Source organism: Suricata suricatta, chromosome 2 (genome assembly GCF_006229205.1).
Source record: "Suricata suricatta isolate VVHF042 chromosome 2, meerkat_22Aug2017_6uvM2_HiC, whole genome shotgun sequence".
Lineage (NCBI taxonomy): Eukaryota > Metazoa > Chordata > Mammalia > Carnivora > Herpestidae > Suricata > Suricata suricatta.
The window spans coordinates 145,617,632-145,631,387 of record NC_043701.1 but is presented as its reverse complement, the minus strand read 5'-3'; the positions used below and the strand labels follow the sequence as shown (position 1 = coordinate 145,631,387).

Sequence of the window (13,756 nt, the reverse complement as noted above, 5' to 3'; positions counted from 1 at the left end):
GGAGAGCCGGCGGCCCGGGCGGGGGCGCCGGAGCTCGGGGTCCGCCCCGGAAGGTGCCCGGGAGGACCCGCCTGGGAAGCGAGCCCGGACTGGGCCGGGACGGAAATGGGCTCCTTGCGCCGGGACGGAGCCTCACCTCCGCCCGCCGCGCCTCACCCAGACAACGTTCCACCCTCCCTCCGGTGGTCCCCGTCTCCGCAGGGCAGCCGCGTCCTCCAGCTCCCGCGAAGTCTTCACCATTGCAGCTAGCTCCGAGTTGCTCCCTAATCCTGTGGATTTTTAACCTCAGAACTTTGTGTCCCTGCCTCTGAAAGAACAGGGGAGGACACCTCCTGTGTGCCAAGCACCCTTCATTTTCTTCCCCAGGACAGGAGGTCTACGTAGTTTCATGCTCATTTTCAGAGCGGGAAATTCAGGCCGCGGAGCCTTAGGATAGCAGAACAGAACCCGGCACAGGAGCCTGTCCGACGCCCAAACTGCTTTGCCACCGCCACCGTCAGACTGGGTTTTATAATAGGAGGGTTGATGAGGGCTCCTCGGCCCTAGAGATCAAGTCAAGCTCCCCAAAGCAGAGCCCTTCCTGCTCAGTCCCTGTCTTACCTCCCCTGCTCTCCAGCTTCATTGAGGATCCTCTCTGGGGTCTCTGATTTTCCTTGACAGGAATGCTGAGTCCAGACTTCCCGGTTCCTCTGCCTGATGACTGCTGGACCAACTCCCCCTCCCTTGCATGACACGCAGGAGCCCCCTCTCTGTTCCCAAACAGCTACCTGCTTCCCAAACAGGTCACTGACTTCACTCCACTGCTTTTACGATAGGTAACTATGGTTATGTGTGTAATGATTTGGGTGCAGGGCGGAGAACAGTTTGTATACTACTGCAAGCGGAAAATGTCATTATTGCTGTATTCAAGATGGCTGTATGGAGAAATATGTGGGAAGTACAAAGCTTTAAATGAGAAGGATATGCCCACCTAAAATTCTCTCTCGCCCACCCATGGAACTTGCATCCTGGAACCACCCTGGGAACCCTGGTGATCCATTACCCCTGTGTGTTCAAGCACCAGAGTGCACAGTTCACAGCCTCTCCCCATTCCTTACCCGGGACTGGAGTTCCTCTCCACTGTTCATTCATTCATTCATTTATTCCTTCATTCACTACCTTTGCTGAGCCCCTCCTCTGTGTCAGGCCTGAGTCAGGTGCTGGGGATACAGTGAAGAAAATCTGCCACAGCCCTGCCCTCCTGGAGTTCAGAGTCATAATTCGGTGGGAAGGAGGGTGATATCAGCCCTGTGTGGCTATAGTTGCCCAGAGCCCTCCTGTGGGCACATCCTATAGACTAGGACACCCAGGACCCTCCCGCAACCTGGAAAAATACTAGCTAAGGAGCCCTCAGTTTCACTGAGCAGGGGCAGACATGGGAAGGTGAGGTACAAGCCAGTCTGAGAATCACCCTCAGGCTCTGGGGAGCAGGCCAAACTTTGCAGAGGAAAGAAGGAAGTGGAGCTGAATCCTCATCCCTGTGAAGGGGCCCTGGGCAGTGATGAAGTGGGGACCAGAGCAATGGAACGGACAAACCAAGTGAGCTCAGCAACGGGCAGACCATTTTGTTGCTTATCAAGCGTGGTCTCTGAACCTCCACTGTCTGGCCTCGGCTGAGGAAACCAAAAGACCAGACAGAATGAGCAGCTTCCCCGGGGATAACTGTCCCAAGCCCATAGCATTTTTGTAATAGCTTCCTGTCTTCCAGCTGGAGATAGAGCCAGACTCCTGGAGAAACAAGCTCCTCCCCTCTAAACCCTTTCTTCCTTCACCTTGAGGCTGGAAATCCCCCGCCAGGAACCTTATCTGCCTAAGAGCTGGGAGGCTCCACCCCTAGCTGGCAGGGCTCACCCCATCTCCCCAGGGCCAGAGGCAGGCTCCCTAGCATTCTGGCCCACATTAGGGGGAAGGAGGGCTGAGCCTCATTAGCAGGACCTCCCTGGCCACCATCCTTCTCAGGATGTGGCCTAGAAGCCACGTCCAGCCTGACAACTTCCCCTCCATTCTGCCTCTCACCTGGCTGGTAGACAGAAGGCCGGATGCTGGCGGTGGTGACAACTCGGGGCTTGGGCGCAGGGGCAGCTGGGGCCTCACTGTATGTATGAGTGGCAGGTGCCGGAGAGGTCGCCTTGGCAGGACTGTAGGCAGAGGCCTGGGGCCTGGAACCAAGGGGGGAGGAGTTAGCAGCCAGAAGGACAGCCCAACCCAGGCCCTGGGGCCTACAACCTTGGCAGGCTGGCTCCCACAGGTCCAGGAGCCTGAGTGAGGAGGAAGCCTGACAGAATTCATCCTGGGGAGTGCCCAGAGGCTATGAAGGAAAGACCATGGGGGTCTAACTGGGGAGGAAGCTGCTCCTTGGGGGCTGAGGCTTCATGAGTCTGGTTAGAGCCATACAGCCCATTGCTGGGGTCACCACCTTAGGAAAGAGGGAGGGAAACCACCAGCCAGACAGGAAGACAGACAGAAAGCCCTTCACTCCCTGGGGAGAGAGTGCCAGGGTGGGGCTGGGGCTGGAGGGGCAGATGCAGGAGGGAGGAGACAGACGGAGGAGGTCAGAGCTACCCCCTCCCTCAACCTTCTGACCTCCTGGGGCACGTCACAGCCTCAGACCACTGGCCTACTGGCCTCCTCCCCATTCGCCTTTCTGCTGTTGCTGGAGGGAGCCGCCAAGTCCCAGGTTTCTGGGTAAGAGTGCTCCAAGGAGATCACATGGGAAGTCAGGAGACTAGCCCCCCAACACACACACACACACACACACACACACACACACCACACCACCACACACAGGCGTCTCTGCACAGCATTCCTGTTGCCCTCTTCCCACGGAGTTAGCTACCCTAAAGCCTTTTCCCACTTGTGACCCAGGGACCACAGGGACCAAAGCAATGGGGGGAAAGTGTCCCAGTTCGTTGCCCTCAGGAAATGCCATACTTGGCCTCTCTCCTTGGAGAGCTAAAGGCTCCAAGAACTGGAGTTAAGCAGCATGTTTGACTTTGTCTTATTCAGTGTTTCCCAATTTCATTTATCAGTGAACACCCCCCACCCCTGCCACCTTTTTTTTTTTTTTTTTTTTTTTCATTTAAAGCTAAAGAACACCATGTTGAATACACCCTTGGTCTCTCCCTCTCCCTGTATCTTTCAGATTCCGTTGGGGACCACATGTCCACACCCTGGGCAAATGGGTCATTGATGGGGATGCTAGAGAAAACAGCCCCTGATAATATACCCTCCTCCCCCAGTCCAGGGCTTCCTGCCTTCCTTCCGACCGTTTGCCATGGGCCCAAGTGCTGGGCAGAGTCATAGGAGAAGGAAGTAACTTCTCCAGAGCTCTGGGAGGGGGTGGCCCTAAGCTAAGGACCCACCGACAAGCTCCTGAGTGGATTCAGAAGGATGTGTAGTGCTGCGCAGACAGTATGGAGGTAGAATGAGCCTCAGAGTGCCAGTGTCCCAGACCTGGAGGGTGTGCAGACTTACTGGGCCAAGTCATCATGTTTCTGGTTGGGTGAAGCCATTGTCTCCCCTCCCTGGGCCTGCCTGCTTCTCTGATAAACCACAGTAGAGTAGGGGCCTCAGTGGAGGAGGAAGAGGCAGTGTCAAAAGGGTGCCCAGCTTCCACTGAGGTGGAAGAAGGCTGAGGGTCAGTGGGGCTTAGCCAGACTCTCCCACCCGTGGAGGAAGCTTTCCCAGCAACTTAGGGAGCACAGGTCCTGTGTCCAGAATTGGTGTTAGGGAAGGAAGCAGAGGCTTATGACATCCAGCAAGGATTTTGAGGCCATCCCAAAAAAGGCTAAGGTGTCCATTTGCCTCCCACTGGCTCCCTCTTGCTCCATCCCAGCCTTGGGTAAGACGGGGAGGTAGCTGGTGTGGTCCTCGAGTTCCTTCTGCTCCTGCTTGATGCTGGGAGCCCTCCGGGTATCTCTCCAACCTCCACCCAGGCCTCATCTCTCTTTGCAAAGCCAAGGAAGGAGAGGTTTGCCCTGTTGAGGGAGTCCTGAGGGCCCCAGGCCACTGAGGTCTCTGAGGCCTGAAGCCTAGTGCTGGAGCTTGTCCTTGAGCTTGGCTCTGGCATGTAGACTTCTCCATCCAATTGAGGAAGAATCTTCTCACTTAATGACAGGGACATTTCTTCCCCTCTTCAAAGTTTCTTCTTGGTGCCCTTCGCTGAAGGGATTCTGGTGTGCAGAGGGGAAGCTACTTGCTAAGTGACCCCAGGAAGCTGGAATAAAACAACCTCTGGAGGCCCAGACAGGGCTCACCCTTGAGGCTTGAGCTGGGCTGGACAAAGGCTGGGCTTGGCACCACTAGGTCCTTGTGAAGCCTGGGCGTAGGGGTGCAGCACACAGGTCTGTGGGCCACTCTGCCTACCCTTTATCCTGCCTCAGGCTGCACCAGGGACTTATGAACCCTGATCCAGAGAAGTCTGTCCTCTCCAGCAAAACCCTGGGAGGGGAGCATGGGAAACTGGGAAAGCTGGCTGTGACCTCAAACACCAACCTGACAGCTCCACACAGCCCAGAAAGAGCTGGGCCCATCCGGCCATTACACTGCCTGGCCATTCCAGCCTGCCCCTGCACCTCCCCACACCTCCTTGCATCCTCTGCAAACTGCAACCCCCTACCCACTCTCACAATCCCCATGCCTGCCTTTGCTGGGTATCCAGGAGGTTAGACTGAAATGCGGTAACTCATAATACTCAAGAGCATTTTATGTGCTAGGTGATTTATGTACACATTTTCTGTCCCAACCCTAAAAAATAGATGTTGCATTAAACATCTTAGAAGATGAGAAACTGAGCTTCAGAGAAATTAAGTCACTTTCTGCCGATTACAGATAGTAAGGGGTGGAGCAGAGATGTACATCCCATAACATCAAGTGCCTCTGGAGTTAGCATGCTCTCCATCAAGAGCCAAGAGGGTAAAGGAAGAGGGCAAGTTAGTTGCTAAGTATCTGCTCAAATCTGATCCACCTTACCTACCAAGGTCAATGCTGCATCTGCTCCCTCCTCCAGAGAGCCTTCCTTGACTTCCCTAGACCACAAGGGCAATTTTCATTCTCCCCCTTATTCTAGTTCCAGGAACACTGACTGTGCAAAGTCTCTTTGTTATCTAACTGCATGCATGTGTGCGTGCATGTGTGTGTGTGTGTGTGTGTGTGTGTGTGTGTGTGTGTGTGTGAGGGGGGGGCATTAGGGGGGCCAGGCAGAACATTCCAGTCTCTGTGCTGTACTGCACACAGTGTGCTCCCCTGTGGTGACCCCTCAGTATCCCCTTCACTCTCAACACCAGGCAGTGCTAGGTTTAGCTTCCCAAGGGGTCCTAAACACCTTGCATGAGCCTTTCTGAGGGCTGGATACAGTTGCCAACAGGTGGACCCAGGTTGAGGCCTTTCCTGCCTCCCTTCTCTGAGGTCAGGGTTGGCACCCATGGGCCCATTACCTTGGACTGTCCGCAGGGCTTGAGGCAGGGGCTACAGCAGAGGCGGTGGCAGCATGGGCAGTGGCTGCAGTCAAGGGTGGCGAGGCCGCACTGGGAGGGGCAGCAGCAGGCAGCTGGGCAGAAGCGGGCAGCAGTGGGGTGGTGGCCTGGCTGGTGCACACTGGAGCATGCTCAATAGGGGTGCTGATGAGGCAGGACCGAAAAAGACAACAGGTCAAGGGGGTCCTCTGCAGGGGGCTGGTGGCTGCAGCAGAGGCAGGCTGGGCGGAAATCACCATCTATACTGCAAACCAAGCACGATCTTCTGGTAGGTGTGTTTCTAAGATCAGGGAAAGAGCCTCCCAGGACTCCAAGAGTGAAGGGCTCGAAGACTTGGAAGGCCACAAGAACATCGAAAATATGCTCAAGCCTGGTGAGTTTCCACACACACCACCATTTCTGTGTACTTCCTAAGTTTTCTTTCTCTGTGTATATTATCAAAACAGTGTGGTGGAAAAGTGGATTGAAGTACCAACCAAGTTTTCTCCCCCATCCTGTTTTGTTTTCTCTTTTGCCCTTCCCCATTTAGTCAGAGGCATGCATTGGATCTGAGAAGGAATGATACAAGACACAAAACAGAGGTAAGATATTTCCACATCAAAGGATTAGGCTGTGGAGGACCCAGGACACTGGAAGCATTTGGAAGAGGGATGAAAGCTACCTGCCTGAAGAGCAAGGTCATCTGAACCAAAAAGGAGGCAATGTGGCATGAGGGGTTCAAGAATAGAGGTAGCTGTGCCCCTCTTCTGGATAAATCCTGGGGAAGTAGCAGGATCTCAAGGTCCCTCATGCTCATTGGTGAAAGGACAGGCAGATCCAAGACAGGACAAAGATGCCCAGGCCATCATCGAGGGCCTCCCACACCCCAGAGTGACATGGACATGGTCCTGAACACCTGCACGTTTGAGAAGCCCTGTAACTGGGAACAAGAGAAGTCACAGCTCTTCCAGTGTAGATCAGTGTATCCTCAATGCAAAGTGGGGCAGAGACTGAAACTTAAATTATAGGAAAGCAAAGACATGCATATTCTTTGCTCATTGGGGTCTTTTGGCTAAGATTTGTACTTGCTACAACAGTGGCAGGATATGCAGCACCTGCGAGTAGAAAGGACCTTGCCCATGCTCTGTAACTCATTTATTGAACTCATACTACATGCCAGGTACATGTCTTTAATTCCTCACACCAGCCCTCTGATTATCGATTCTGCTTAATAGACGACGGAATGGAGACTGAGAGCATCAATCGCTCAACCTCCTAGAACTTATTGGCCATGACCGAAGGATCTGAGTGAGGTGCTTTTGGATTTGAGGCCTTACCCAGTACTTCAAGTGGCCCCTCATGGAGAAAGAAAGACACCGCTCCTTGTGATTAGTCAAGAAGAATCTTTCGCCACCAAAACACACTCGTATTTGAAAAGAATTCAAATACTAATCTTCCCTCTGTGAGTGTTTGCCATATGTCAGGACTTGTGCCAAAAAACTGGACAAGTGTCACTCCATTTGATCCTTTCAACCTGCTTCAGTGATTGGTATCATGATCCTCATTTGACAAATAAAGAACCTAAGGTCCAGAGAGATTGAATCTCTGCTAAATATCACACGGCTGCCAAGGGGCAGAGAAGGGTATGAGCCCTAATGACAACAAGGCTTCTCAGTCTTTAATATGAAGATGAATTGCCTAGGAATCTTATTAAAATGCAGCTTCTGGTTCAGTGGGCCTGGGGCAGGCTGAGAGTCTACATGTCTAACAAGTTCATAGGTGATGCTGCTGGTCCACAGACCACACTTTGAGTAGCAAGGTGCTGCAGATATCTCTCTCAGGGAGCCATGCAAGTGGGCTATGAGCTGTTTACCAAAGCATTGCTGAAGTTCTCTCTTCCATCCAGCAAGGAGGCGCGTGGTAGAGAAGGGCATGAAACAGTGTGAGAGGGTTGGGGAAGAAGAGAACCAGAGATGCGGCGAGGTTTTAGGTTGATTATCCTATGAAAGGGAGTGCCAGTCTTCCTCATTGACTATGTGGGAAGCATTCAGGGTAGATAGAGCACTGGCCATGTCCTGTCCAGCTCTTTCCCAGCTTGGTGGTTCTTACAGGAAACCTCAGGGAGCTCAGCTCTCAGGCCTGCAACAATGCCATGAGACTGCTCACCCACCTGCCGTGAAAGAAGCTGGCTTCTGGAAGCCATGCCCGTGAAGCAGCAGTGTCAGGAAAGTGCTGGGCCGTGGTGCTGAGCTGGTTGCTCAGACCCTCCTCATGGCGGGGGCAGGTATGGCCTGGGAAGGCTCAGGCTGACATAGGACACCTCATCTCCTTTTATGGTTCTCCCTGACCCTGTTGCACACTTCTGTTGGGCTTCTGGGAACTGAAGACACCACTCAGGACAAGAGTAATGAAAATATCTGGGTTAGAGACAATACTCTGTAGGATGAACAGGAAGTTGGCTTTGCCTGCCCCTTTTGCCCCAATTCTCTCTCAGACCAGCTTACCTGGTGCTCTCCCTAGGCATAGTTCCAAAGGAGCACTGAATTCTGGGGGCAGAGGGGGGGAGCTTGATGTGGGCCCTAGGAAAATTTATGATCTAGCATCCTATTTAGGGCCAGTGTTGGCAGACACCAAGCAGCCAGGGCCTATGGGAAGTAGGAGTGGCACTGAGGGCATCCTGCAGGATCTTGGGTTCTTGTCCAGGTCCGTTCTGGCCTGAAGTTTCATAGGCCCCCAGATACTCCAAAGCGAGTAGGGAACTTTCTTGGCTCTGGCTGCAGTCCTAAAGAGAGTGCCCATGAGATCACTGCCTCCTAGTCTAGGATTCAACAGCTGCTTCCTGACTCGGTCATAATCTATGTTAAATATCAAAGCGAAAACCAAACCAAACCACCTATATTCAAATGCTCACAGCTGCATGGGAATGGTATGGCCAGATGGAAAAAAAAAAAAGACCCCCTTCAGCCCACCTCTTCCCTCAACCTGGTTGGCCTCAAGGAGTTCATGCCAACGCTGTACCTTTGCTCTGTTGTGATGGCTTTTGATGGAAGGAATGGCAGGGCTTGGCTGATGCTCTTACAGATGGTGACAATATGTATGGAAAGGATGAGGATGGTATTGGTGATGGTGCCAGGTCTTGGGTTTTGCGGTCATGAGCTCTGGTTGGAACTGTGGGTGATGATGGAGGTGTGATTGGTAGTGCTGGAGAGTGGTTGCCATTATTCAGGTGATGATGCTATTTGCATGAGTCAAGAAAATGGGATGTCAGGGCACCTGGGTGGCTCAGTAGGTTAAGTGTCCAACTTCAGCTTAGGTCATGATCTCACGGTTTGGAGGTTCAAGCCCTGTGTCAGGCTCTGTGCTGACAGCTAGCTCAAAGCCGGAGCCTGTCTTCAGATCCTGTGATTCCTTCTCTCTCTGACCCTCCCCTGCTCATGCTGTCTCTCTCTCAAAAATAAATTTAAAAAATCTTAAAAAATGGGATGTGAACATCTCTGTTGATTGGATGATGGCAGAACGCCAGTCAGGGGGCTGGTCTTGAAATTACTCACTCTGCCACCTACTCAGCTGGCATTCCATCTTGCAACCTGATGGCTATTGCTCAGGAAATAGCACTGCTCATATCGCTCTGCAGTGAGGCTGCTGCACCGCACAACTCCAGGGCACCGTTTCCTTGTTGTCTATGCTAACGACACCCCTCGAGAATAGTGTATGGCAATCCCTATAAGCTGTAGTGTGAATGGTGCCCTACAGCCTTTACTAGTTCCACATTGCTTTCAGAATACAAGGTTCCGAGGCTGCCATCCCAGGTCTGGACCACAAACCATAACATCCTCTGCATTCCTTCCATTCCAGCGAAAATGATTAACTTGGGGTTCTGGGCCACCCCTTCTCAGCACCTTTTCTCTCTGCTTAGAGCACCTGTTTAGCCTTCCCTACCTGCACTTGCCCTAATCCTAACTTCTCATGAAGATGAAACACGCAAATACCTTCTTCCAGGAAGCTTTCTCTGACCCTCACTTGCGGGGAGGGGAGAGTGCTCCCTGTCTCTGGATCTCACATGACCAACTTTGCATTGTGATCAGCCACTGTCCACATTGGTCCTTTCTGATTCCTTTGGCACCCACAGCAGTCAAGCATTGTGCCTTGACTAATGCCCATGGACACTGAATGCCAGATGAGGAAATTTCTCCGTTTACTCTAGAGGGCTTTAGAGAGACCACTGGCCTGGGGCCACCCAATGTACCCCTGTCATTGGGAAGACACCAGACAGGCTAGAAAGCAAATGAGGGCCTTCCATGGCTTCAAGAGGGCTCCAATGGGCAGGGTCTGTGAGGCCACCAGCTCTGACTGGTTGGCCCAGGTCCTCCACCAACCTCATGATACCCACTCTCTGGGACTTCTCTGTCTAGCAGCTCTTGGCCCCGCAACCCACCTTTGAGCCTTGGAAGTCCCTAATAAAAGGTCAGCTCAATATGGGTGTGCTCCAGTATGCCTAGATATAAGCAGGAGTCCACAGTAACCCTTCCCTGTTGATCCCCCAGCCAGCCTGCCCTGCCTGGTCCTGGCCTTGGCCCTGGACTCAGACTGCTAGAGGCAAGAAGAGATGGGAGGCCAAGGTAGAACAGGCTGGCGGGGGGAGGGGGGGGACGAGGTCTTTGGGGAAACATCTCAGTGTGGTGGACAGGATAGAGCGTTCTCCCTGACTATCCCTTCTAGGTGAGATTGCTGAGTCCCTAGAGGCAGAAAGAAAGCCTGTGCCCAGGAAGTGGAAGATGGGGCAGGGCTCTGGCCCAGTTCAGCTATGGGGATGGTTCAGGAATCCTGAGGGATGGACCTTGGCATCTGCCTTCTGACACTTTCAGCCTGTGGTTCCCTCAATCAGGGGATAGGCTGATGGGTGGACAGGTGGGTGGGGGAGGACATGAGCCTGTCAGCTTGGCCCTTCCTAAAGCTCAGGACTAGGACAAGGCCACAGATGGCTGGGGCTGGGAGCAAGACCAAGCTGGAGGTCTTCCACACCCGCCTGTCACCTGAACAAGCCTCTGCCAAACACATCTTCCACCTGCTCTCCCCTCAGTCATGGCCTTGGCCCCCCGACAACCCCCAGCAGTTCCCTTGAGAACTGCTCTTTAGTCCAGGTGAGCCCCTTCTCTCGCTTCCTGGAACAGGGCTGAGCATGACAGTGCCTTTTTGGGAGAGGGGATTGCAGCATGGTGGGGATGAGGGTGATTTCTGATCAGTAGGGAGGGGTGGCTCAGCCTGCTGGTTGTGGCTGGGTGTGGAGGGAGAGGTAGGGGGCATTCCAGAATCCCCCCACCCCATGCCCACTGCCCTGAGGGAGGCCACAGCTGCCCACTGGGCTGCAGCATAGACTCCCACCCACCATCCAGCCCACCTGAGCTCCATAGCCCTGGTAGGGCCCTCGAGTCAGGAGATCCGCAGCAGGCAGAGTTGCGCTGGGTCCCAGCCCCAGTGGCCACTGCCCCTGTCCCTTTCCTGGTGGTCCCTGTCCTCTCCCCATCTCAGAATGCCCCTCTCGAGTGGTACGCACACAGGCACAGCATGACGGGGGCTGTTTGGTTCATTTGAAATCCTCTTTATTTCAGAACAAGCATGCTTGTATATACAGGAGAGAGAACTAGGGAGCCGGCACACACAGCACAGAGAGGAGAGCACACGCCCAATCTCACCACAGCCAGGAGGGGCCTCTGCCTCATCTACCGTGGGCCTTCCACTTTCTCTGCAGAGAGCCCTGTTCTGGGTTGCCCAGGTTCCAGAGGGCAGTGAGGGAGAGAGTGGGGCCGGGCGTTGGCCTCTTCCCAGGACCCTGATCTATAGGTAGCTTGTTCCAGGACAGCACTAGGCCAGGCTGCCTCTCCTAGCAGCTGAGGGGAGTGGGAAATCGACCAGTGGCATGTCTATTTCCCTTGGTTCTGGGGTGTGATGCCAGCAAACCCTGCCACATCCTCTCTGATCTACGGCTCAGGCCCTGGGCAGGGGAACAGAGGCTGGGGCCACGTGGGGGTTGGTGAAGGTTGCACTCGGGGGGTGGGCAGGAGTGGGTGCAGTGCTGTGTGGGGCTGGGCCTCGGCCATCAGCTCTGGGGGAGCAGAGAGCAGAACTGCCACAGTTGGCTGTCAAAGGTGCCCCCCAGCACCCCTCTACATTCTCAAGCATCACCGTGGAGCTCACATGCCAGATCTGTGTGGGGGGGTGGAGGATGGGGGTCCAGCCTGAGAGGAGTGGGGGATTCCACATAGCCTTTTAGCTTTTAACATTAAGGATTTGGGCCGAAAGGCCATGGTGCCAGTTGCGCAATTTGGCAAAACGTGGGCTGTTACGTTCCGTTTCAAACCTTTCCCTGTGGCACAGAGAGAGAGAGACAGAGACAGAGAGACAGAGAGAAGAGAGGAGGAAAGAAAGGGGTTAGGGGATGTGTCCCAATCCCCTGTCTGACAATTCGGGCAGGGGGCATGGGGCAGGTAGGAGTTTGGTTTGGAGAGGCTTTGCCACCCGTGGAGTACTTTCCAGACAGTCAGGACTGGTTTGGGGCAAGACCAGAGTCCTAAGAACCAGGACTGAGGGACTGAAGTCCCAGAGCTGAGTGAGTAGGAAGCCATAGAGAAGGGGCCTGGCTAGTGGGCCTAAGGGGAGGCTGGGCAAACATGGGGTGGGAGGGGTGGTCACTGTGTTCTCCCTGGCCCGTGTGGTTAGGGCTGGGCAGGGCTGCTTTGGCTGTGGGCTCTTGGGACTGAACCAAGTAGGCAGGTGGGCTTAGCATGGTCTATGTCCCCAAGCTGGGCATCAAGAAAGAGGAACGCCTGTTCCCATGATGAGGTTTGGTGAGCAGACCTGTCACCTCCCTATACTTCCCTGGCCTTTGCCAAGCCTTCTCTGTCCCCAGAGAGAAGCCTTCAGATTCCACCCACTGTCCCCCTCTCCCCAGGCCTGAGCACAGCCAGGCAGGCACAAATGTGCACACGCATACCCACGAGACCACTGACACACATACAAGGGACCAGGACCTGCCACCACTTCCCACCAATAGGGCCTCTGACTCAACCCACAGTCTGCCAAGCTGAGGGCACAGGACAAAACAGGCAAGGAGCAGCCAGAGACATAGAAATGGAGGAGAAGGCATGCCTGGGACAGGCCAGTGCCACTGAATCCTATACCTCCCAGGCTGGAGGGGCCGCTAGCATCCTCTAGACCAGAGGTGCACCTTGGTTACCTGGGGGCCGCATCTAGCCACAAATGCGATGTTTAACTCAGATAGTGTTCAAAACTTCTCTTAAAAATTAATTGCTACATCCAGACCATGGGATGAACCATGAACGGTTCAAATGAATGACCTATGGTACACATGACAACTTGGATGAATCCCCAGGGAATTGGCCTGACTGGAAAAGGCCAATCCCACAAGGCCACAGGCTGTACAACTCCATATATAGAACATTCTTGAAATGATAAAACTATAGAAATGGAGAACAGATAACAGATTAGTGACCACCACAGGTTGAAGAGAGGGTGCCCATGGTAGGGAGGTGTGTGTGGCTGTAAATGGGTGACAGGGGGAGATCTCTGGGGTGACAGAAATATTCTGTGTTTGGCTATACCAGTGTCAACAGCCTGGCTGTGATATTTTACTGTAGTTTTGCAAGATGTTACCATTGGGGGTAAAGGGAACGTAGGATCTCCCTGTATTATTTCTCACAACCGCATGCCAATCTGCAATTATCTAAAAATAAGTAGCTTGAGAAGTGAATTGCCAGCAAATGAAAGCCAGGAAGATCGGCTATAGGTCTCTAAAAACCAGAGATGAGGCAATGCTGGTCTTACATTTCCCCAGTAGCCCTGCACCCCCACCCCTGTGTACATACCTTGCCCTCTTCCCACATCTACGTTACGTGGCAGACTTCCTCGCTATACCTTGGGTCCCGATATTGTGTCTCTGTATGAGATTCTGTTAGACAAAACGGGCCCACTGCCAACACAGTTGAAAACCACTGTTTGGGACCAAATCTTCCTGATACCAAAGAAGAAATCAAGGCCCAGAGACATCACGCAAATGGCCTCACACCACACAGAAACGCGGCCGCAGAACTATGATCTGCCTGCCAGGCATCTCCAGCCGCCTGCCTCTCTGAGGCTGGGGAGAGACAGAAGGAAGAGAGTAGAAGCAGGGGCCCTGCCGGTAGCACTATGCATGGCAACAATCCACCATCCTGTAGAGACCACCCAGGACATGTGGGTGACCGATT

General features: G+C 53.7%; 1 protein-coding gene across 9 annotated transcripts in view; it reads right to left on the bottom strand.

The window, feature by feature from the left end:
* LDB3 (LIM domain binding 3) overlaps positions 1-13,756 on the bottom strand; it is a 58,730-nt gene that overhangs the window by 17,869 nt on the left and 27,105 nt on the right. For 4 of the 9 annotated variants that reach the window (XM_029932056.1, XM_029932057.1, XM_029932058.1 and 1 more), the window contains 2 exons: positions 5,475-5,657; positions 2,056-2,198 (listed from right to left, as the gene is read on the bottom strand). In XM_029932056.1, coding sequence (XP_029787916.1) covers positions 2,056-2,198; positions 5,475-5,657 — 326 coding nt within the window. Of the gene's footprint in view, positions 1-2,055; positions 2,199-5,474; positions 5,658-11,070; positions 11,857-13,756 lie in introns of those variants that run through there. The other 5 variants (XM_029932059.1, XM_029932060.1, XM_029932061.1 and 2 more) reach the window with 2 other exon arrangements.